Source organism: Pyrgilauda ruficollis, unplaced genomic scaffold, assembly GCF_017590135.1.
Source record: "Pyrgilauda ruficollis isolate IOZ18807 unplaced genomic scaffold, ASM1759013v1 scaffold40, whole genome shotgun sequence".
In the NCBI taxonomy this organism is placed as follows: Eukaryota; Metazoa; Chordata; class Aves; order Passeriformes; family Passeridae; genus Pyrgilauda; species Pyrgilauda ruficollis.
In genome coordinates, this window is record NW_024525490.1 from 6,135,102 (window position 1) to 6,157,915 (window position 22,814).

Genomic DNA, 22,814 nt, shown 5'->3' on the forward strand with positions numbered 1-22,814 from the left:
GGAAAAGATATGCAGTTTAAAAATCTATTTTTCATTTTTTAAAGAAAATTAAAAGTAACAAAAAAATCTTTCTTTGTCTAACACTTAATATATCACTAAAGGAACATTAAAACATTCTATTGTTCATAGGTTATTCTGCTCTTCCAAACAGACTCCTTTAAGTCACTTTTAAAATAAAATTTAAAAAAACCCAAAAAACTACTGATGCAGCTCTACTTATTTAAGTCACTTTTAAAATAAAATTAAAAAAAAAAAAAAAACTACTGATGCAGCTCTACTTGGGCATCTCCTCAGTAACTTCTAACACAACTTTCTGTGACATACATTAGCTCTGTAGTGTTTTGTGCACAATTGGAGCTGTTCATAATACACATTTTAGGTAAGTTGCATTGCCTTTTCAAATTAATCTATCCTGTTCCCACATAGTAGGCACAGCAGATACTCAGGAATCTCAAGTCACTCTTAACAAGTGTTCCCTGTTGCTCTGAAAGGAAACAGCCTAAAATCTTTAGCCTCTAAAATTTACTTACTGGTTTCTTTAAAGAAGATAAGGAAGTTCTGAGGAACAGACACACCTCTGTTGATATAATCCACTTCCCAGACACGGAAACTGCCCCTCTATATGACCAAAATTACTGACTATAGCCAGAGCAGTTCACTGTTGAGCCAAAACTTCCCTCTTGTCATTTTGGCACTAAAAAAACCTCAAATCAGCAGATCAGTACATTTTGAAGATTTAAGTATCTAGGGATCTAGGGCATAAATGTACTCAGCACATTTCAGCAGAAATTCTGTTTCTGCTTCTTTGATGCAACTCAGCATCCAGCTGCACCAGACTGGAGGGGAAAAGCACACGTGCCTGCAGTCTGTCTAGGAACTGCTATGGCTCATGGCATAATATAGACAGCTTTAATAAGGAAATTCTAGTTTCTAGAGAGAAATTACATCGATATTTCTTGAATACTCCTGCAAAACAAAGCCAATACACATAAACTGACTTCTTTTATCATTCAAAAAACCCACAAAAAGCCTCCAGACTTTGGTAATTTGTATTTAAATCAGTAAAAAAGTACTGCATAAATGATACTAGTGCACTTGTTTTTTGACAAGAAAACTGTTTTAACCAGATCAAGTTGTATTTTCCTTAGCAATGCAGCAATTCACACCAGTATTTATGCTCACAGTCAAATATATTTTCTCTACATTTTATCAGTATCTCAACCTAGAATAGCCTCTCTGAAATGCTAATTGTAACTATTACCCATCCTGTGATTTTTCTCACACTCTTTTGTCAGGAACTGGTAACAATGATGTACACGGATCAGAAAATTCCTACCTCTCACTGCAATTGCACAGGGATTTTGTGTTCTTTTGAGTCAGTAATGTCTAAATTGGATTAAGATAAATTGCTTATGAGCCTTTCTTCACAGAAACTGCTTTCATGACTGCTATATTTAATGCCAGTTTACCCTAAAACTTCATTTTTTTACACGAGTCTCATGTGAATAAGTCTCCTTGAAGCCCATACTCAATTTCAGATTATTCTTAAGGACTAAAAGCCTTTTGAAGACATACTCAAATTTTGCTGACATACTCATGAGTAAATGTAGTACCTGTCATGCAGTCACTGTTCATTATGATCAGACGAAAATCAAAATATATAATCAGAAGAATGACCAATCTCAAAATCAGAAGTCTTAATCTGTCTATTAATGTGTTTCAACTTGTTTACACTCCCCTGTCTGGGCAATTGATGCTCTCAGGAATAATAATCTGAGTGGGTGGCTGAGAATGGACAACTGGGCATCAGATGTAGTACTGATGCAAATTACTGCTACTTAGCAGGACATACATTCTTTCATCCAGGGAAGTATTTATGATTCCAGAAGTGAGACATAAGTAATTAAAATATTTTACCTGTTGATACCTGGAAATAAAATCAATAGTGTATTTAACATTTATTATCTTATACCTGAAGTTTCACTAAATGTCTGACTAAAATGTTATAAAGAAAACTCTGAAAAATTAAATATAATCTGTGTGCCTAATTTGTCTAGTTTGTGAGCTTATTTTTTTTAATGTTGCAATTGCAGACATCACAATGTCTATGTGATTTGCTGATACACATTACCAAGACCAAATAATGCCAACCAAAAAATCCTGAATTGGTCTTCCCTTTATTTCGGCATATTCTTGCTTTCATAATTTTAACTACTAAGATTAATGACAGAGGTGACAAGAAGGAAAGAAGAATAATGCACAACATTACTAGAGGCTATATACAGTTAAAATATATTGAAATTCGGAGTCATTATTTCTGTGTTGACCATAGTACTGCTGTTCCATAGATTCTAGAAGACATCACAATGCAATCAGTATTTGTTCTTTGGGTCAAATATACGTGAAAGCTTCCCTAATGTCCTGGTTTTTGATGGGATAGGATTAATTTCCTTCCTAATAAATGGTACCCTGTTGTGTTTGAGATTTAGTATGTGAATAATACTGGTAACACACTAAAGTTTGGGTTGTTGTTACTCAGTGCTTACCCAAAGCCAAGGACTTTTGAGTGTCTCATGCTCTGCCAGCGAGGAGCTGCACAAGAAGCCAGGAGGGAGCAAAGCCAGGACAGCTGACCCAAACTGGCCAAAGGGATATTCCATACCACAGAGCAACATGTTCAGTATATAAACTGGGTGGGGAACTGGTTGAGGAGGAGTAACACTTACCTGCAAGTAATTACTTAGTGGCATTGACCAGGCTGTGATTTCAAACATTTTTTTTTCTTTGTCTATAGTGCATTTTTACACACACTTAAGCAAAATGTCCACTTTGTTATCTTCTCCTAGAACTATACCCTGAATAAATATTCAACATTAAAAAAAACCTCCATCTCTAAAGAAACAGAAAATAAAAAAGAAAAGTCATTTATGTACACCAATATTAAAGCACTAATACATACAAGCTGTACTTTCACAGGAGAAAGAGACTTTTCTCAGAACAAATGAACTTTAAACTGGTTTCCCTTTTACGTGAACTACTTAAATAACAGTGATACTATAGCAACTGTGAAGGTCTAAGCAAGGTTGGTGTAGCAAGAAAAAAATTATATTTAAGCAAATGATGCAACTAGAAAAAAACAAACTAGCCTTGCAGTCAACAGTCCATTATAGGCCTTTTAATTGAGTCATTAATAAAGAGACAGGCAATCTAAGTGTAACACCTAAAACAACATACGTTTCAACTAATTGCAACCAGAATGCAGACACAGTACCTTAGCTTTATCCCTCATGGATCCTTTTCCCAGGATGGACATTTTTGCACCTGTTTCTTCTTGTAACCTCTTTAAAGAGTTTCCTCTTGGTCCAAGCAATTTCCCAACAAAATTGAACTAGAATGAAAATAAGAGAACTCTTTTAGACCCACAGGTACTTCTGCAAAACCTTAATAAACATGATGACTAATTAAGAAAATTTTACTTTCCTTTAGAAGAAATACTCCTACCTAGCTTTGAGCCTAATTGACAGAGATACAAGAATGAAGAACCAAGATATTCACCCATCTAGTGTGAAAGACAGTAAAAGCATTCATGGTTTATTTGAACCCTGGGAGGCTCCTCTTCAGGACTAACAGGCCAGTGGCTGTTTGGTTTAGTGAATTGCTAAGCAAGATATTTGCTCATGAGATGGTACTGATGAAACTCAGAGAATGCCTAGGTTCTTTCCCAAGTTAGCCAGCTTTACTTGCAAGTAATACATCCTGCAAAGTTAGAGCTTTAGGTAGATTTTTAGGATTTGATGCTTTACACATTGACTTGAACGTAAGTGCTGTTTTGTGTATTGGCTGTTCTGCCAGCACCAGAACAAATGACAATCAGTAGATCGTGGTAGATATTCAAGGGCATTTTCCAAAATGAACGCAGCTTTGTCTGCCACACTGCTAATATTCCTAAACACTGCACACTTCATGTTACACCTACAAGAGTTTTTTTCTGTATGAAGAGATGTCTACAGGAAAATCAGAAGATAGAACAGTAAGTAAATGAGGTGTTAATATCATGTCAACACAAATCAGCAAAAAGGGAGGAGTCTATTAAGTAATTTGTTTATTCTGTAATCAACAGTCTCTTCATTTATTATTTTTTTATTATTTCCAACGTCTTTTAAAAATGCTATGGTATGTGGTCTTCAGAAGCTGACTGGACATAATCAGCACTTGCTTAAGAGGTTTTGGAATTATGTTCAAGTCTGAACAGAGAGTATTCTGGTCTAGCTTTCAACAAAGAATAAGCTCCACCAAAGCAAAAGGGGTGTCATTGTATCAGCACTTCCTTGATTCTATTTCAGAGAAAAAAACATGACATTAGGAAATCAATCAAGAAAATGTTGCTGTCAAAAATACATACAAAATTCTATCAAGATGTTATAATATATGTTGTTTTGCACTACCTTCTATTCTAAAAATGAAAATATGGGGAAGTAGTCTTGTTTTCGCTTCAACCAGCAAGAACATAACAACACAAATGCATCAGCCCTGTTAGTAACACCCGAACTCTGAATCATGCCAGATGCTCCAAATCACAAGCTCACTTTTAGTCTAATTTTTAACTTCCTTCAAATACTGGTTAAGCTATCTAAGAAAATAGTATGTAATACTAGGAAAAATAAATATGTACAGTGAAATATACCAGCACCTAAACCAAAAGATAATGTGCCCATGGGGGAAATAATAAGTGATTAACATTTTCAGGAAAATGTAGCATGATTTGAAGCTCCAAAACCAGATTTTTCAAGCTGGTGTGTTTTTACATTTTTCCATTCTACCTGTTGATTTAATAAAAGGTATCAGCTCTTCAAAACAGGGTAGGATTTTGAGTCAATGTCCCAGTCAATGTATCAACAATCCTATGTCTTCAAACTGTTGCTCAGCCTCTTCCAAGGAAAACCTTGCTTAGAAGTTGTTGGCTTCAAATTAATTATTCAATTTTGTATGAAAATAAACCAAACAATGACGAAAAAACGGCAAGAACTGAACTTTAATACTAGATATTAGATTTAATCTGTTTGATAGAAATAAGATTTGAAAAATCACCCATTTATATACCCATGTATATAAAGGTTTATTAGGGATGGCTGAGCAGAGCGTTTGTTTCTCTGCAGGGACCCTCTCACCTGTGGAAGAGAGGGTGTCACAAGTTACAACACCAAATCTTTTGTGATACTTACACATCACAAATCAGACTAGAACCATGTCCTGCTGCATCCTTTCAGTGCTTCTCAGTATTTAAGAAAAGCTACCTCTTCAAATGTGGAAGAACTGTAACATTATGTAACTTTGGAGGAAACTACGAGAAGGCCAACCAAAGCTTGACTACATTTGTTCTCTGAATGGAATAAAACTATTAAATTACACTCTGTGAAGATTTATGTTGACCATTTATATTTAAGCACTTCATAAACTGTATAATCATTACCTTGACATATTGCTGCAAAGGAGCAGTATGGCCAGCATAGACCATGTTACATGCTAAGTGGATTTTAATCACTTCACAGGAAATAAGTGGCTGGGGATTTTAATTCTATTGATTATGTAGCAGACAGACACTCACATTTCATCCACTATCTATAAAACATGTATCAGGAAGGAAGCAGTTATTTACAACTAAAAACGGAATTGCTCTTAGTTTGATTTTGTCTAAAATTGCAGAAAAGCCATAGCACTATAGCTGGCATCCTACTGTTATGCTCAGTCTTCTAAGCATATCTGAAGCCACTGGATATCCTCAGCACAATCTATAATCCTAAAACTCTCCAAGGCCTGAAAGTACTGGTAGAGTAACTTTGACTCAATAACTTGTGAAAAGTCACATACTTTATGTTTACATATAGGTAAAAGCAGCACATAAGAAAGAAATCCAAAATATAGGAAATCTGAAACACAACTTCATTTCTTTTTTTTTTTTTTTTCTTAATGAAGATATGCTGGGCAGAGCCAATTTTAATACTGGAAAGCTTAGTCTCCAGTTAGAGCCACATGCACGCACACGCAACCAAAGCACAGAGACAGTGAAGGAAAATGGAAACTCAGGCAGCTGGACTGTTTGCCTTGCCCGCAAACACACATTCCTGGTACAGCAGATGTAAGTGCAGATCTTATTCTGCAATCTCAGATCCAATCCAATTCTGCCATGTGTACAAATTTTCTCCAAATAATAGTAGCTCTAAGTCTCTGGGATAGTATCTGGTCATATTAGAAGAAGGTAGCTAAGAAATGCTGACATACAGAAGAGAGAGATTAAAAGAAATCTTTTACTGCTAGGGAGCAAACAAACTTCCATTTGAAAAATACTGTTGTGTTTCTAGATGTTCTTATAGGGGGCTTAACTTTTCAATCATGTTTATGAACATGATGAACAAGCTAGCCTTTCTAGCTTGCAGAAACCCTTCCTGGTTTATGGCAGAGATTTTTTAAACTATTTTCTTAGATTTTTTTTATCATTTGTCTGGGGGAGATGATGCATGTCTTCAGGGGAAAATGATCAGGTGAAAGCAGGGAATGCTTTACTTCTAATCAAATGCATGATGTTTTGTGTATCAACAACTGAGGAATAAACCTTCTCCTCTGCAAAATAAAATCTGACAGAGAATACAGCTCAATAGATCTTTCCTTTATCTACAGTCAGTATCTCCAAAATCTTCCCCAACCAATATATACACACAGTTTCAGCAGATTTATCTGCATCCTGATTACTTTCACACTTCACACAAGCAATCAGACAGTAAGGTGCCCAAAGCCAAAGCTCTGGCTCCCCAGTTTTCATTAAAAGTTTTTTGTTCAAACTATCTCAGGACAACATACCACAGGTATAAAAAATCTAAGGGATAGTTTATAGCATCAACATTCAAGCCTCAAGCAAAGTACAATGACTGGTAGAAAATACATGTTTACATTTAGAAGAATATTTGTTTCCCTAATTGATGCAGCCTGAATACATTTCTACTAGAACTGTAACACTTCTTACTTTATAAGACCTAATTTAATAGGGTTTTACAACCAGAATCAAGGAATATGCTTATCATTCAAAAAACATGCTTGTGTCAGTGACTGTTTCTATTTTATACACAGATCAGTGTTCATAGCAGTAACAAAAGCTAGATAAATAATGAATGGGATAAGACAAATGTTTCCAGCTGTAAGATAATGCAGAACAAAGCCCTGAACTGGGAGAAGAAATTAATTTCTTCTAGAAGCAGCAAACCAGAAATAGCCCTGGCTTGACAACATGAAACAGGTTTATTATTTCTCAGTGTTTTGTTCACCATTGCTATCAGTTCCTTTGTGGAGAGACAAAGAGTCATTCCATTTTCAGAGCTACTTATCCTCAAGAAATCCTGCCCTTATTTATGGAGAGAAGGATGGGGGTAGGAGGGTGGGGAAGAATCTTTCTAAGTTCAGTCCTGTTCTCAAGAACAGTGGAGAAAACAAAGACGGTCACACCTGAATAAAACCTTACTGTTTGAGACCTGCCTATAATTAAGGTCCTATTCTAGGACTTCTGACAGCTCACTTAATTTAGAACAGCATTTATTTTAAAAGTATCTCATGTTTTGATATGCACAAGGGACTATGAAGGCAAATTTTATTTTTCTCAACATTTGTAAGCATTGTATTACAATGCCTGTAATAACATGCTTCAACTTTTGGTCAGCCCTGAATTGGTCAGGAATTTGAGCTGAACATGTAGGTCTTATCCTGTTGGAACTATTCTGCTGTGGGAAATGGAAAGATAGAAACTTCCACAGACACAGGAAGGTTTGATTTGCAGCCTTGGAAGAAGCTCGGGTTGATGTAAAAATAAAGTACACAGACATTTGGCAGAAAAATTATAAACCTATGTTTCTATAGCTGTAAGTAAGAATATGCCTTAAGTAAGTGAGAAACTGTATTGATAAAATGGTGAAGGGTTTATAATATAGGGGTGTAATTGCATCGAGTAAGCCAAGAGTTCAGATGTTGTAATAGAAGCATATGTGTGCATGTGTGATAATAGCCCACTGGATAAAAGTATCTGCAGTGCAGCAGAATTAAGTAAAGGTGATAGGTTAAAACAGCAAAATAAACTTTGTGTCAACTGTCCATTGGGTTAGAAAGTTATGTATTGTCTTGTAACAAAGAATTCATGACCATTTTGAGCTATGACCAACTGCTTGCTCTCTTAAACCTCACGGCCTCTGAGACTGATATTTATCTGAGCAAAAAATAATTTTTAGCCCAACTGTGGTCCCATCCCTTCATTAAAAGCAGCAATAATAACATTCTATTCTAGTCTAGTCTAGTCTAGTCTAGCCTAGTCTATTCCCCAGCAGATTCTGCAGGGTCCATGTTTGTCTATATGTAGCTGCTTACCCCATTCAATATCTAGTACTTCTTGGCTTTAACAAAATGAATTTAGTGTTCCAGATAAGCATGCAACATTATTTTTTTACTACAGCTATGTGACGTGATGCTTGCTATCTCTTGGAGAAGAGCTTCCGAGACACCTATTTGGTTGGACTGAACTTTGCAGGTTCTACTTTAGGAGGGCATGTCAGGAGACAGCAAATACCTGAAGCAGAAAATTAATGTATCCTGGAGATCTACTCCAAAGAACGTGTGCTACTGCTTTCTTCTAGCCATGTATCAGAGAAATGTCTCTGCATCAGTCCCAGAACAAAAGGAGAAATGGAGAAAGCTGCCCTTTCCTACAGAGCTCACTGGGTGTCATCTCTCTGTTGGGCTTTGAACAGTAACCCAATGCTAGGCTGTGCACAGAAAAATTACATGTTCAAAGGCAAAATACAATTTATTGAAAACTCCAGGCCAAATTAATTTCAGGTTTAAATCAGTGGAATTGCTTAAAGAATAAATTAAATCTGAGTAACAAAGTTAGAATTATTAAAGTTACTGTGTCTAGAAGATTTACCTAAGAAATAAATGTGTTTTTATTACGCCTTTTTTAATCTTGAGAAGTGCTGGGAACTCGTATTTACAGTGTGCTAGAAGAAGATGCTGCAATAGTTGTCTGGCTATTTACTAGCTCATTGCAAGCATCTAAATCTACAGTGAAAATACATTTTTGGCATAACTCCATGAAACAGATGGTCAGCAACTCCAGACAAAAATCTTCTATATAGAATTCTACACTGAGATAGGAAAAGTATCTCCTCACTTGTCACTTTTAGCAGTTTTCTGTATGAATTCTGGTAACAAGCTGTGGCATTCAAATAAAGCCATTTAAATGAGCCTTAAAATGAAAATGAATTTTCTGATAAAAAGAAAAAATTGATGTCTGGTATACCCTTATTCAGTTAAACTTTCTTAAGTCAGAAAAATTTGAATGGCTCATTCTCTAATACATGCATCAGTGGTGTCATTTATTAAAATCTGCTAATCTGTAAAACACCCAAGCATTTTACTTCATGTGGTTCTGTTTTTAAATCTAAGGTGAGGTAATTGAGGAAAAGCCAAGGTACAAATTAAAGTTGTGTGTCTATATTAAATCCTCAATTAACAAGTTGTTAATTGCAAAGGTTATATTATTTAGTTGCAGAAGTATCCAGAGAGACCCATTGTACCAGGGTCTGCACAGCCATGCAGGAAGACATGATCTTGACCCTACAGAGCAGTCAAGTATGTTTAAAAAACCCAAACCAGACCTTACTGAATGTATGTAGCAACTGTTGTTTGTTTGGACTGTGAGGAAGTGACTGCTGAAACCACTGCTATTAAAATCGTCAGGCTCAGATATCAAAGAGGGTATTCATACTCAAAGTAAGAGCAGCAGCACCAGCTTCTGCTGGCAGAAAGACAACACCAGAGCCTGCTTTTTACAACTCAGAAATAAGGAAGAGGATCCTAATGTCCAAGGCAAGGCTAGATGGGGATCTCAGCAACCTGGTCTAGTGGAAGATGTCCCTGCCCACAGCCAGGGTGACTGGAACCAGGTGATCTTTAAGGTCCCTTCCAACTCAAACAATTCTGCAACTCTGTGTCACACTTTATCTTTGGCTTTTGTCCTTCTCCTGCACTCTGGATTATTACACTTCCTAATTATTCTTCCTAAGAGTGTCCCTATTTGTCCAGCCCAGCTGGGGTGGTGGTGAAGGCCAAGGGCCAACAGGAATGGTTCTCAGGCTTCTTGAGCCTGTGCTGGGGAGGGGTTAGAGATGCCAGCAAACTGGCCACCAGTCAGAGGTCCTGACTTATCCCAACCCATATTTCTAAAAGGTAGGGAAGTTCTTTGTTGGCTCACTGCTCCTTACTGGGAAACTCTGCAAGAAGAGCAGTATTTTTAAAAACTGAAGAGTATGCTGAACTAAACATGACTTTCCCCTGTACTGGATTTGTATTTTATTGAATAAAGGCCAAGAGGATTCTTTAGGACACAAAGTCACCTGGCTTTTAACATTCATTCTAGCCAAGCTTGAAGTAGCCAACTTTTACTATTTATGGGAAAATAAAATACAAAATAAGTAATAAGGAATTCCTGGAACTACATGTCTAAGACTGGCTCATTTGGAAGACATTATCTAAAATGGTATTTATACAAATGCCAACAATTTAGGCTGCAGAAGTGCACCACTGAGCCTTTTCCAAAGTGCACAAAGAAGTTTATTCTGAACATACTCACAGGTATGGAAATAGGTACCAAGACTACAGCACTTAAAAGCACAATCAACATTTGGCTAATTGGGTTTATTACTCCCACAGATACACAATTTACCGGTCACAGTAATAAACACCATCTGCTCTTTGCTAACTGGCAGCAACTTAACAACTTTCTTCTAACTTGAAGAGTTTGTAATGTAAAAGAATATCTAGAGAAGTAGTAGTACAGTGGGACTTCCACGCATATCATCTTACTCTTCCTGAACTGGATATGATTTCATATTATGTGAAAGATTTCTCTTTGCCAGATGATGTATTTCCCAAGATGAGCTCTTAAGTCAACAAGAAACAGAGTAAGTTAGGGCTGAATACCCAACCATAAAAATAATGTATCTCTCCCATGTATGATAGTGGACTACTCAAATGTAACATAAAACACAAATTTCTGATCAGTCAAGGAAATATAACAACAGTTAATTTGGACCCAGTGTGTTAATGGATTGATTTAACATACGTGCATATAGTATCTGATTTTATAGACACCATTGTATTAAATCACAAATGGTTTATGTTAATATAATTAAAAACTCTGTTAGTCAACTTGATTTTGCCTTTTGCTATTAAAGTAATTATACTTACAGCAGCATTTAAGTATCAATTTACATATACTGAGCACTATGCAAACAATTTAATTGTCAAGTCACGTCCATAATCAAAGCAAAGCATTACTTTAAAGTGACTGACATATGCAAACCACATACCTCTGAGGAAATTAAATAAGCCTGTGAAAGCACTCCAAAATATTTTATGAAACTCTGGTTCCTTCACCTTCCCCTGCTGCATTTTCCACCCTGGATTTTTTTGTTCTTTGTTACTAAGGGCAAATTCAAGAAAACATTTTTTTTTCTTCCTTCCATCTCATTATCTTCTACTTCTACTATATTTAAGAGAAGAAAACCAAGTGCCCTTCAAGATTTTTTAATGAGGTCTTAGCTGATCTGAGATGGTAATGCAAAGAAATATTTTAAGAGGGGCAAAGCATTCTGAAATAACATTGACAAGGAGGAAACAGTTAATACTCAGTTAATTCAAGGACTCAAACTACTGCTGAATTCTGTTCCCAAAGAGCTCAGGTAAGACCTCTGTCTGATTTCAACTATAATTCAAGTGAAAATCCTACAAATTTAAAAGAACAGATATTGTGCTCTATTTGTCCATTCAGTTAGATGTGACAGGACAGAATACAAACTGGGACAATGCAGGGTAAACACCATTAAGTAAATTGCCATTGTTCATGAGCTGATTCTCAAAAGACACCTCCTGTAGCAGACTGTTCAAAGAGTAGACTGCAAATGGAATAGATTCTTTCTCAATTTTTTTTTTTCTCACACTGATGAGCTTTTGGAAAGAAAATAGCCAGCATTACCTCCATTATCTGGCAGAGAGCTTTCCATTGGTTTATATAGGTAACATACTGGGCTCAGAAAGAGCATGTCCATTCTCCAAACTGGAACTGCCCCAACTTGCATTGTAACATGCAGACCAGGGGACCTGCAGAGCCTCCTCCTCCACAGAACACAGGGCTAATTCTAATAGTAGAAATCAATGGAACTGATACCTGATTTTGCATTTCATTTAAGTCTGCTGATTGCAAACCCAAATTTAAAATATACAGAGACTAATTCCTCTGTTGTTTGACAGCAATGCAACAGATTTGCTAACTGTACAGAATCACTGTGCTAAATAAGGATACAACAAACAAGACTTTTTCTCCCCATTATTTTTGATTGCTGGAGAGGGTCCAGAGGAGGCTATGAAGATGATCAGGGGCCTGGAGCACCTCTCCTGTGTAGAGAGGCTGAGAGAGCTGGGTTTGCTCAGCCTACAGAAGAGAGAAGAGAGGGCCCTGGGGAGACCTCAGAGCAGCATTCCAGTTCCTGGAGGGACCCTACAAGACAGATGGAGAGGGACTCATTACATGGGCATAGAATGACAGGACAAGGTGAAATGGCTTCAAACTGATAGGGGGTAGATTAAGATCTGTCAACCCCAAATTCCCATTTTTCTCCCTCTGCAATCCCCATTTTCCCCCCTTTTCCCCATTCCCCCCATTTTTCACCCTGGGGGGGCACTGGCACTGTGCCAGAGTCAATCCATGACAAGATCAGATATAAGGAAGAAATTCTTCAGTGTGAGAGTGGTGAGGCAGTGGAGCAGGTTGCCCAGAGAAGCTGTGGATGCCCCATCCCTGGCTGTGTTTGAGGCCAGGTTGGATGAGGCCCTGAGCAATCTGATCAAGTAAAATGTGTCCCTGCCTAGCAGATGGGTTGGAACTTTAAGGTCCCTTCCAACCCAAACCACTCTATGATCCCACGATTCTATGATTTGTAAATGAGCATAATTTGCCAAGTTGAAAGCTCATAGCACTTAGTATTTGCAATTCAGAGTATCTATTCATTCCCTTTAAAAAAATAGAAATCACAGAGTTTTATAGTATTTGAGCAACAAAAGAATCCAAAAACCTGAGACTCATTTGTAATACTCTGCTGATGGTATTCCCTTGCAAGCAATGTAACTGTGTTTCAAACTTCATTAATGTAGCACAGAAAAAAGTACTTGCAGGACAACACCTTGAAAGACCGAGACATACAGTATGTGACAAATGAGACGGCAAGCATGAGCTGGAAGGCCTGAGTGCCTTTGAATAATGCAGGCTGGAATACCCAACAGTCTTGCCATTGCCATACAGAAACTCCTGGGTGAACAAAACGGTGGTTTGGATGCCCCTACCTGATAAAATATTAAATGACCTGCTATGTTTTTCACTTGCACCTTTCTTTTGATTCTTGCACCCCAGGCAAAGATGTTTCACAGTTAAAAGAATATTGAATTCTCTAACACAAGATTTAGAAATGCCTCAGGTATATTTAATAGCCATCTGATTTTAACTTAATATTTATTCCATCATAATTACCTTGCTTTAGCACATCTACAACCTTCAAGAATCATGAACGTGTTTGTAAAATACATATTAAAGAGAGCCATCAACATGAAGGCAGAATATTTTCGATTCACCTTGTCAAGACAGTATGTCCTAAGCTCCAGCTGGTCTCCTGGGAGGGTTAAAGTGACACAGTTAGCCATACCCAAATAATAGATTTGGTATCTAGGAAGATGATTCAGGCTTTGAAACTCAGTTTCACAGTGGCACCTGACCAAGTTGTGTGACTGCTGTCTACGTGCTGAATTTCAAGCACATCAATCCCATTTCCAGACCCTCCTCTGCCTGGAGCTGCTATTCATCTCCAGTTCAACTGCCTCATTCATTCAGTAACTCTGTGAACTTTGGGATCTCACACACATTTACATTTACAAAAAGTCATAAATTCCAGGTCTGGAGCTCAATGCCTAGGTCTTGCAATGAACAGAAGAACAAATTCTAGTCCTCTTGGGAACCTGCATCTTCCAGTACTCTTTCATATTCCTCCAGAAAATCACTGCATTCAAGTGTTACAAATGAGGAAATGTTTTGACTTGCAACTGCCAGCATTTATACTCCCTTTGTGTCTGCAAATGCAATAGCTACTGAAATGAACTAAAACAATGACAGCAAATATGTGACAAAACCATGTGAAACAATAAGGAAAATTAACTTCCAACAGACACTGAGGGGAAATGTAAGTGCAAGTTTACATAGAACATTATATGCTCTGTACCTCTCAAAAGTGCTTTCAAGTTTTTTTATTTGATAAAGACCATATATGTCTCAAACATTTAGATTATAGCAAAGTAGAGGAAGCAAACAGATACATTCTTAAAGGTAAAAACTAAAGATTTCTTCCATTTGTAATTTACTGGCAAGGTTTTCCCACTGCAAATTTATTTACAAAACAATTTTATTCCCCTTAAAACTGAATACATCTGTAAATAATATTGCACCAAAATAAGAACCACTGCATTTCAACCTGCAGCAACAATAAAATCAATGGACAGACAACTACTCACTCATGTAATCTTCTCCACTTAAAACACTATACAATGATGCTGACAACCGAGCAAATCCATCCTCACATTGATAGCACTATCCTCCAAAATCACAAACTGGCATATATACTTACATCACTAAATTAATAGGAGAAACTGCTTTATAAGAAGATTACTTATTTTAAAATCCATGCATAACATCAAATTTCATGTAAAGCATTTAAATTCATAGAGATTTGCCTCAGATGACAACTTTCACCCTTGCCATCTCTTCTCTTTTGGCATGTGGCATTCTGCATTTTTTTGTAATTACCACAGAAAATGGATATTTATGAGTCTATTGTAGAAGTGTAATTTCCAGACTAAGGTTTGTCAAATGCTTGTAGATGCAGAGTATGGCCATTACATGTTTGGTTATTCTTAAGCCTGTACATCACCCACTCAGAATAATGCAAGCAGCTGTCTCTCACTAATCTTTTGCAAATACGAAATAAATGAATTCCATGCTTGCTAATAAACATGGATGCCCAAATCCTAAAGGGGCTTTCAGCTGATGAATTCCAGCGTCACAGCAGTCAAGCCTGGTGAGCCTAGAACTTCACTATTCTCTTAGAAATGTCACAGAATATCAATAAGCACGACATGGACAGAGACCTGAACTGGCTCCGAGGAGAAGTGCCTCCTGCAGACCCCACGTGTCTGCGCAGACTCCAGAGGCACACCAGTGGTAGCAATTTAGAGCCCTTACAGTAAAAAAAGAAACAGACAAGGGATATAGGACAGAACTTCCAGAGACAAAATTCTCAGGTCATTTGAGAGCTGAAAGCTGCGACCTGCACAGTAGCAGCCTTTGCCACACCCTCACTGTGGCATGAGCAGACTCACAGAGAAGGGGATGCTCTGAGGCAAAGCTTCAGCCACGAGCTGAAACAGCAGTGTCAGGAGGAAGAACTGCCACACACCTGGAACTGAGGATACATCCAAGATAGGAAGAGTCTGTACAAAAAAGAAAAGACCTCCTTTGAAGTACAAGGGATCTAGCTGTGGGTATGCCTAAAAATCAAAGAGATTACATATGCAGGGTATGGAATTATATTTAACTCAATTATTGAATTCAAGAAAAAGATCTTTTTAAAATCCAACATTGTATTCAAATAAGGAAAACAAAAACAACCATAAACTATCAGCCTAAAAAAACCCCAAAGTACAGTTTACACAAAGGAAGTAAAACAAAACTTTGAGTAACAATTTGAAGAAGTATAAAAAAAAATTAAAATAGTCTTCAGAGATTTGGAAGCCAGACAGACAGCTAGTAGGACTAACATGTTCAGGCTATAAAAGGAGGATTCAAGAAAGATGAGGTCAGAACACAAAAATAAAATACTTTTTCTCCATCTGGGTTCATACTGGAGGAAACTGTGACAGGTGGTTGGGAGGAAGATAGTGCAATAAAAATTTTCTAAGAACTTCCAATTAAATTACTACAAATCAGAATAAACAATGCATTTAATGAACAATAAAATAAATACATTAGATAGGTAAAGAGATGAGAGATGGCTATTTTAAAGGGAAATAATTTCTCAGGCATCTATGAGTGTTCTCTAAGGAACAAACTAACCTGGACTCGGTTAGAAAGTAAACTGATAACCAGATACCTGATTTCCACAAGACCAGGACAATGTGGTCTTAGAAGGAAGGGCCTCTCATGGAAACAGAAAATGTTTTTAAACACTGGTGAAAATTTGTAGTAAATCATCAGTATTCACACTGGAAGGAAGTAATTTAGTTGAGTGTTTCAGAGATCCAGTAGGAGACTGAAGCCAGGGAAAGCAATGAACAGTGGGAAACAGACTTTATTGATGATGCTGAGCTAAGTCAAGGTTCTGAAGGCTGGGCTGGCTATAAAACTATTTCTTATGACTCCTGGTGATAAAATTACAGCTGAAATACCAAGTAAATAAATGTAAAAACACTAAAACACACTCCACTTTTACAAACAAAATGATTTACTGATTCTAAGTCCTTGGAAATTGTATCAAGAAAAATAACAGCTATGGGGAAAACAGGAGACCCTTGCAAGCAGCAGTCTCAGAACCAGCACAAGAAAGTATTCTGCACAGGAATCCTCCTAATTTGAGTTTTAAGGATTGACCAGAAGATTCACCAGAAGAAAATATCCTGAGCTCAGGATAGCCTTGGCAAGTTGGGGTAATATTCTGGAGATGTATCTCTGCACACTTTGACTCTTTTCCATTTTGGTTTTAGTCACAGTTTCCAGTGTTGGTCACTGCTGGAAGAGCTAAATGACAACATTAGTCACATAGGAAATGGATTATAATGTCATTTGCAATATTTTGCAAGAATTTGAAATAGTCAGAGATAGTGAAGCAAGTATTAACATCTTTTTATAGATCAATCACATGCTATGTTCATTAGGCATGCTGTCACCAAAATACTATGCAAAAGGTATTAGAAAAGAACAAAACAAAACACACCAGAATTTTGTTCATACTGTATTATACTGAAAAATTTATTATACGTTTATGCAAAATTTTATTTTGAGATATAATCTAAAATTTTAGGCATATGTAGTTCTTGTATTTTAGTTTGAACATAACTGACTGAAATTTATAAAAAATATATTTTTGAAGTACACTTTAATCCAAATATTAAGCTCTAAAGACGCACTTTTGGCAGCACTCTGGAGTCATACCTAGAGATTCTGTTCAGATGCATGGACAGCAATTTATAACAGTGATAGCAATTAAATAAATTATATTCTTCATTTAAATAAATTATCATCCCTGAAAAATTAACTAGAATCCATCTATGGTGGCATGTTTTCTTCTGCTATTCAGGAGAGATATCAACGTGCATTTTTTTATTTCATCCAGACAGAATATGACAAATAAGTTCCTTGAGTTTCTTCATACTGCAACATATAAAAACAGGCTGAAGGCCCAATCCTACTCCTCTATTTGTCCAGGAATTTTCATATTTTTAGGACTAAGAAATAGATGCAATGTAATTAATAAGGATGTCACAGAATTATTGCTCAACACTCTGGTTCTCATACAACTCACACTTCGTCTGCTTCAGACGGAAAAACACAAGGAGAGTGAAGAATGGGGTTCTCTCTGTTTTTTCCTATTGATTTACTAAAACCACAGTGATTAATGATCTGACGTATACTTTATAAGAATTAATCTAAAAAAGGTTATTATTCGTCTCTTGCAACCTTGATTTTAAAAGATAGCACTTTATAGCCTTTCAGTGTGGACTCAGCTAAATTGTAAGTCATATAATTGTGAAATAGCCTTTTGTAGTAGTGACATTAATTGAAATTCCTCTTTTACTTTTTCACTGAAAAGCATCAAATTCATTTACAATATGACAGAATTCACCAGAACAGACTGAATAGGTGAAAATGTGTTTGTTATAAGATGCAGAGATCAAGGTTCATCTGTAAAATATATATTTTTAAAAATATTTATTCTATATTTATAGAGTTTTGATACACTCATGCCTATAGGCAATAGGCATGAGGTAATGGCAAACTCCTGAATAATTATTTTTGAAAGGTGGTTTTAAAGTGATGAAGAACTATCTATTATTAACATTGCAGCAAACAAATTGGTTTATATAAATTTAGAAGACATGAAGATAAGAAATCAGTCAAAAAGAAAGTGAGTCAGAGATGTTTACAGCACAGGATTTATGGAAAGTCTTCAGAAAACATGGCAAAATATTCTTTTACTATCACAATTACTGTTAATTTGCACAATCTGAGTCTACTGCATATTTTGGGAAAAAAATGTATGTCATTACATAAAATTAATGAAACATTCAGTGTACTCAGTTTCTCCTAATTTTCATATAAATGGTTTCAAAGTGCTCTTGTAAACTGCTAAATGACAACTTTCACAGCTAATCAATATTTTTTGTTTTATACTAAAAGAGGTTTTTTAAAACAACGTTTTAAATACCATTGTCAGTAGATCTGTATGTATACAAATAAGTCCTTGCATCTTAAATTAACTCCATCAAAGATTCTTTACTGTAACCTCTCATTTTTTTATAAGCAGAGCACAGTCCCCATTGACCTGAAAACTAGAAGTAATCAATGTGCCAATGTCTCCAAGCAAAATTTAGTACAGCATCTCTGAAAACAAATCAAGCTCTAAGCAGAAACAGTAATTTGTAAGGAACTATAAATACCTTCCCATTCTATACAAAATGGTTCCTTATAACTGAGATTTCCCTGTACTACTGGAAAATACAAGCCAGAAAAAAATACTGATTAAAAAGATATTGCGTATGTTTTCCCTTTCAAGTGTTTTCTTTCTTAGCTCTTTGTCTTAGCCTGTATCACTAAGAGTTCTAACATGTTTAGTTAATTATTATAAATCCTTATGTGTTTAAAGTGTCTGTACACATCTAATCACATCAGTTTCCTCTCAGATGACATGGCATTTTTCAATCCCATTATCCTGTTAAAATAAAAAAAGTCCATTACCTATTTAAAGTATTAAGACAGACTACTATTATGGACAAACTTCAGAAATAAAGACTCTGCTCTAACCTTGCCAAAATATGTATTTATGTTTCAATACATTTATTGTACTTTGGCACAGTCGAAATACCTCATATAGATATATACAAAGAAGTTATAAATTGCCAGGACTTCGAGAAATTTATTGTACTGGGGGGCAGTGTCCCAAAGGAACTAGTGTATGAACCATAAACCACAGAATTAACAACTTTGAGCTGACTAAAGTATACATTATATATATGCAACACAGGACTGTTCTCCATGTTTCAAATATTCATGTTGATGCATTACAGCTCATTTAATTCAAAATAATTGCAATGCAATGACCATGCTGTCATTTGGATTATGTGTCTGCACAGATTTGAAGAACCCATTTCCATTTCTCCACTCTGGCACAAGTGGAGAGGAATTGCTCTCGGTTCCATGGTCAAGCAGCTCTTGCTTCTGTTTGGACTTTGGAAATTATTCAACCATCAAGCAGAGGGTGTTGCATGGGCTGCATATCTGCATGAACACAGTGTCAGGAGACAAACCCAGCACCACAGCCGGACAGTGGTAACACCAGCATCGTTACAACTGTTCAGGCAAGGCCAGTCCATCAGCCCTCTCCAACAGCCTCCAAGCAGTCTTGGGAATTAACTGGAGTGATTTCCAAGATGCATTTTTAGTGAAGTCATCTTTTAAGAGAGATAGGAGATGCAACGCTATGGACGTGGCTAGCCAGCAGGTTGTAGGGCCAGCAGGACTTGCCACATCTGCTTTGGTTACAGCTCAAATCCAACAGCAAAATATTTATCATCTCTGCTGTCCTGAAGTTTCATCTTGATTAGGTTAATCTTGTAAGACTCTGAAAACCCTGTGACATGTTCGCATTAAAACAGAATTTCCTATAAACAAAGTCATTCAGTGTTTCAGGTATTACACATAAATATTAATCAGTTAAATCTCTTTTTTCTGCAAGGTTGAGACAAGACTATTGATTACTATTATAATGCTAAAAGGGAAAGGGCATGAATATCTTAGCCTAAAGTACTTTTCAAAAACTCTATGAAAAGATAACTTTCCAAACAAATGTAATTAAAGCGTTTTGACAGAAGAAAAATAAAACATGACCTTCCCCTTTCTACCCAGCTAAGCCAACCACCATGTTACTGGTAACAGCGGACTGAAAAAGCAATTTGGAGTGCATCACCAAACCTAATGAGTTTTGCACACCCCATTTTACAAATATCTGGTAATGAAGTATGCTATCTTATTAAAACCAAGGATTATGTGAAATGAAAAATATGCAGTTCAGTACAAAACACAAATAGAGGCAAAGACCAAGAATTCTATGGGTCAAATGAATGCTAATTAATGTATTTTGGGGGAAAAAAAATGAAGCAATATTTCACAACATCTGAATTATGTATATTTAACTCATTATAAATATCAGAATCAACTTGCTAGAAATATTCATATGATTTGGGAAAATTGTGTAGGAGTATATTTTGTCTTCCTGTATGTGCTGGGTACAGTCACTCTCAACATACTAATAAAGAAACTTAGAAGCCATATGATGGAAAATTAAGTTTCTTGCCATGGACTATACCCAAAACAAGACTTCAGGAAAAAGTAATGTTAAGATGTGGGACTGCCCCATGCCAATACTGAGTCTCACTAGAGATTCTGTGTTCTCCAAATCACTTAGGCAAGGGAATCAGCTTTACTTTGGTCTGGACTTCCAAGGGAACACAGAGAAACTTTGGCTGCATCAGATAACCTGTGAGAAGCGCTATGAACCCACACTAGGCAATCCTGGAAAGACACAAATGGCACAGGGAGTACCACAGCAACAGCAGCTGCAGAGCAAACTGCCAGCAGGCTGCAGGTGTAAGGCTGAGCCCAGCACCCATAAAGGTGCTGTGTTTAGCGCAGTCTGACACAGGTATCAGCACTGCATCAGTGCTACCCAAATATCCACCTGAGACAGCCGTTCTGGGGACACATCACAGCTCAGGATCATGTGTTGCATCACATCTTCTCTGTATTTAAAAAGGTACAGAAAATCTAGCACAAACAACTGCTAGACGCGCCATGGAAGAAGGTGCTAGTTAAAACACTGAGGCTTTGTTTACAGTGTTATTAAAAATGTATTTAAAACAAATTATAAAGTGGAGTAGTTTAATTGCATTTAGTTCTTGTTTGGACACATTTACTCAGAATTGATGTGGTCCTAATTTGAATTAACTTCTGAACCAAATAAATTTAGAACTAATTGGGACACAAGATTCATTGCACTTAATTGTCCTAAGAATCCCTAAGCAAACATGCTCCTTTAATGCCAAGTGTAGAAATCTACATCTTATGCCTTGTTTTTCTTTTAAACACAGGGACATTGAACACCTTATAAACCCTTACTGACACTGAAATCTAGGCTGTCTATTGAGTAGAGGTGATTATCCTGCAGTACTGAGTGACAAATTAACTGTTATTTCAAAGACAAAATCACCTTTCTACCAGAGCTAAATGGGGAATTTTTCAGCCAGATGGTATAGATTTTGTGGAGTTACCCTGTGCAACAGAAGATATTTGGGAAAAAATTAATTACAGCAATCACTGCTGTATCAACTCTAGGGTTAGCCAGATTCCTTAACATTTTTTCATATTCACCATATTAACCTCCCCCAAATTCAGAAGCACCAGGTATTTTGTTTAAATAAATACTTCTTACTTCAGTAAAACAACGTAATTATTGAGATGAAGACACTTTAGCATAAGGCAAGCATGCTGTGAGGATATCAAGTCACATTAATGGAAATTTTAGGAAGAAAAATTTACTTGCAGTAAATGAGGAAGCAGAGAGGTACAGCTATGATACCTTAAGCTTAAAAAAATACACCATCTCTCTTTCAAGCAGCTCACATTCTATAAAAACCTTACTACCTGTACTGTACTCCTTAAAGAGCACAATTTTCATGGCCAAGCAAATGATTATAAATGTTTGCTTTCTTTTCCAATAGGGGTCTCATGATACTTAGAGAAAAAATGTTAAACTGGAAGGACAATCTCCCTCCATGAAAACAGAAACAAAACCTGTCAATACACCATAATGAAGGCTACCACGAAAATGTTTTATAAAAACAAATTATCTATGCAGTCGGTTTCTTGTTGCTTACTGACTACATTTTACACCACTTTGGGAAATTCAGGTTTTGTTTCAATTCCAATAATTTCTAAAAATTTATTCAAAGAAATTTTTAAATGGAACTATTCAAAATAAGTAATTTCTGCTTTATAAGAAATTACTTATTTTTTTTCTTCTGAGTAAAGCAAAAAAAAACAATTAGTGAAACTCAATTATTGAACTATGAAGTAGTTTATAATCTATTTACACTGATATTTTAAGAATTTTCATATAATTTGAAAAAATAAATAATTTGAAAAATTATTTGAAAATTTTATTTTGTTTAGGTTTATGGTTTTTATTATTTGACATTTTTTTAGATTATCAATTTAAATTACATATCTGAGGTACTTCCTTAACACCTCTTCCACTTCTCCAAGAAACAAATGTTTCAACCTGTACTTGTTAGAAGCTGTCACAACTCATACTACAACAAACGTATTTCAACTACAGTTTTCTTTCTTGTTC

The 22,814-nt window shown here is 36.2% G+C and overlaps 1 protein-coding gene across 1 annotated transcript in view; it reads right to left on the minus strand.

Annotated features, from left to right (window-relative positions):
• KHDRBS2 (KH RNA binding domain containing, signal transduction associated 2) overlaps window positions 1-22,814 on the minus strand; it is a 311,090-nt gene that overhangs the window by 202,038 nt on the left and 86,238 nt on the right. Inside the window, exon 3 of the mRNA XM_041477469.1 lies at window positions 3,272-3,388. Within this exon, the coding sequence (XP_041333403.1) occupies window positions 3,272-3,388 (117 nt within the window). The remainder of the gene's footprint in view (window positions 1-3,271; window positions 3,389-22,814) is intronic.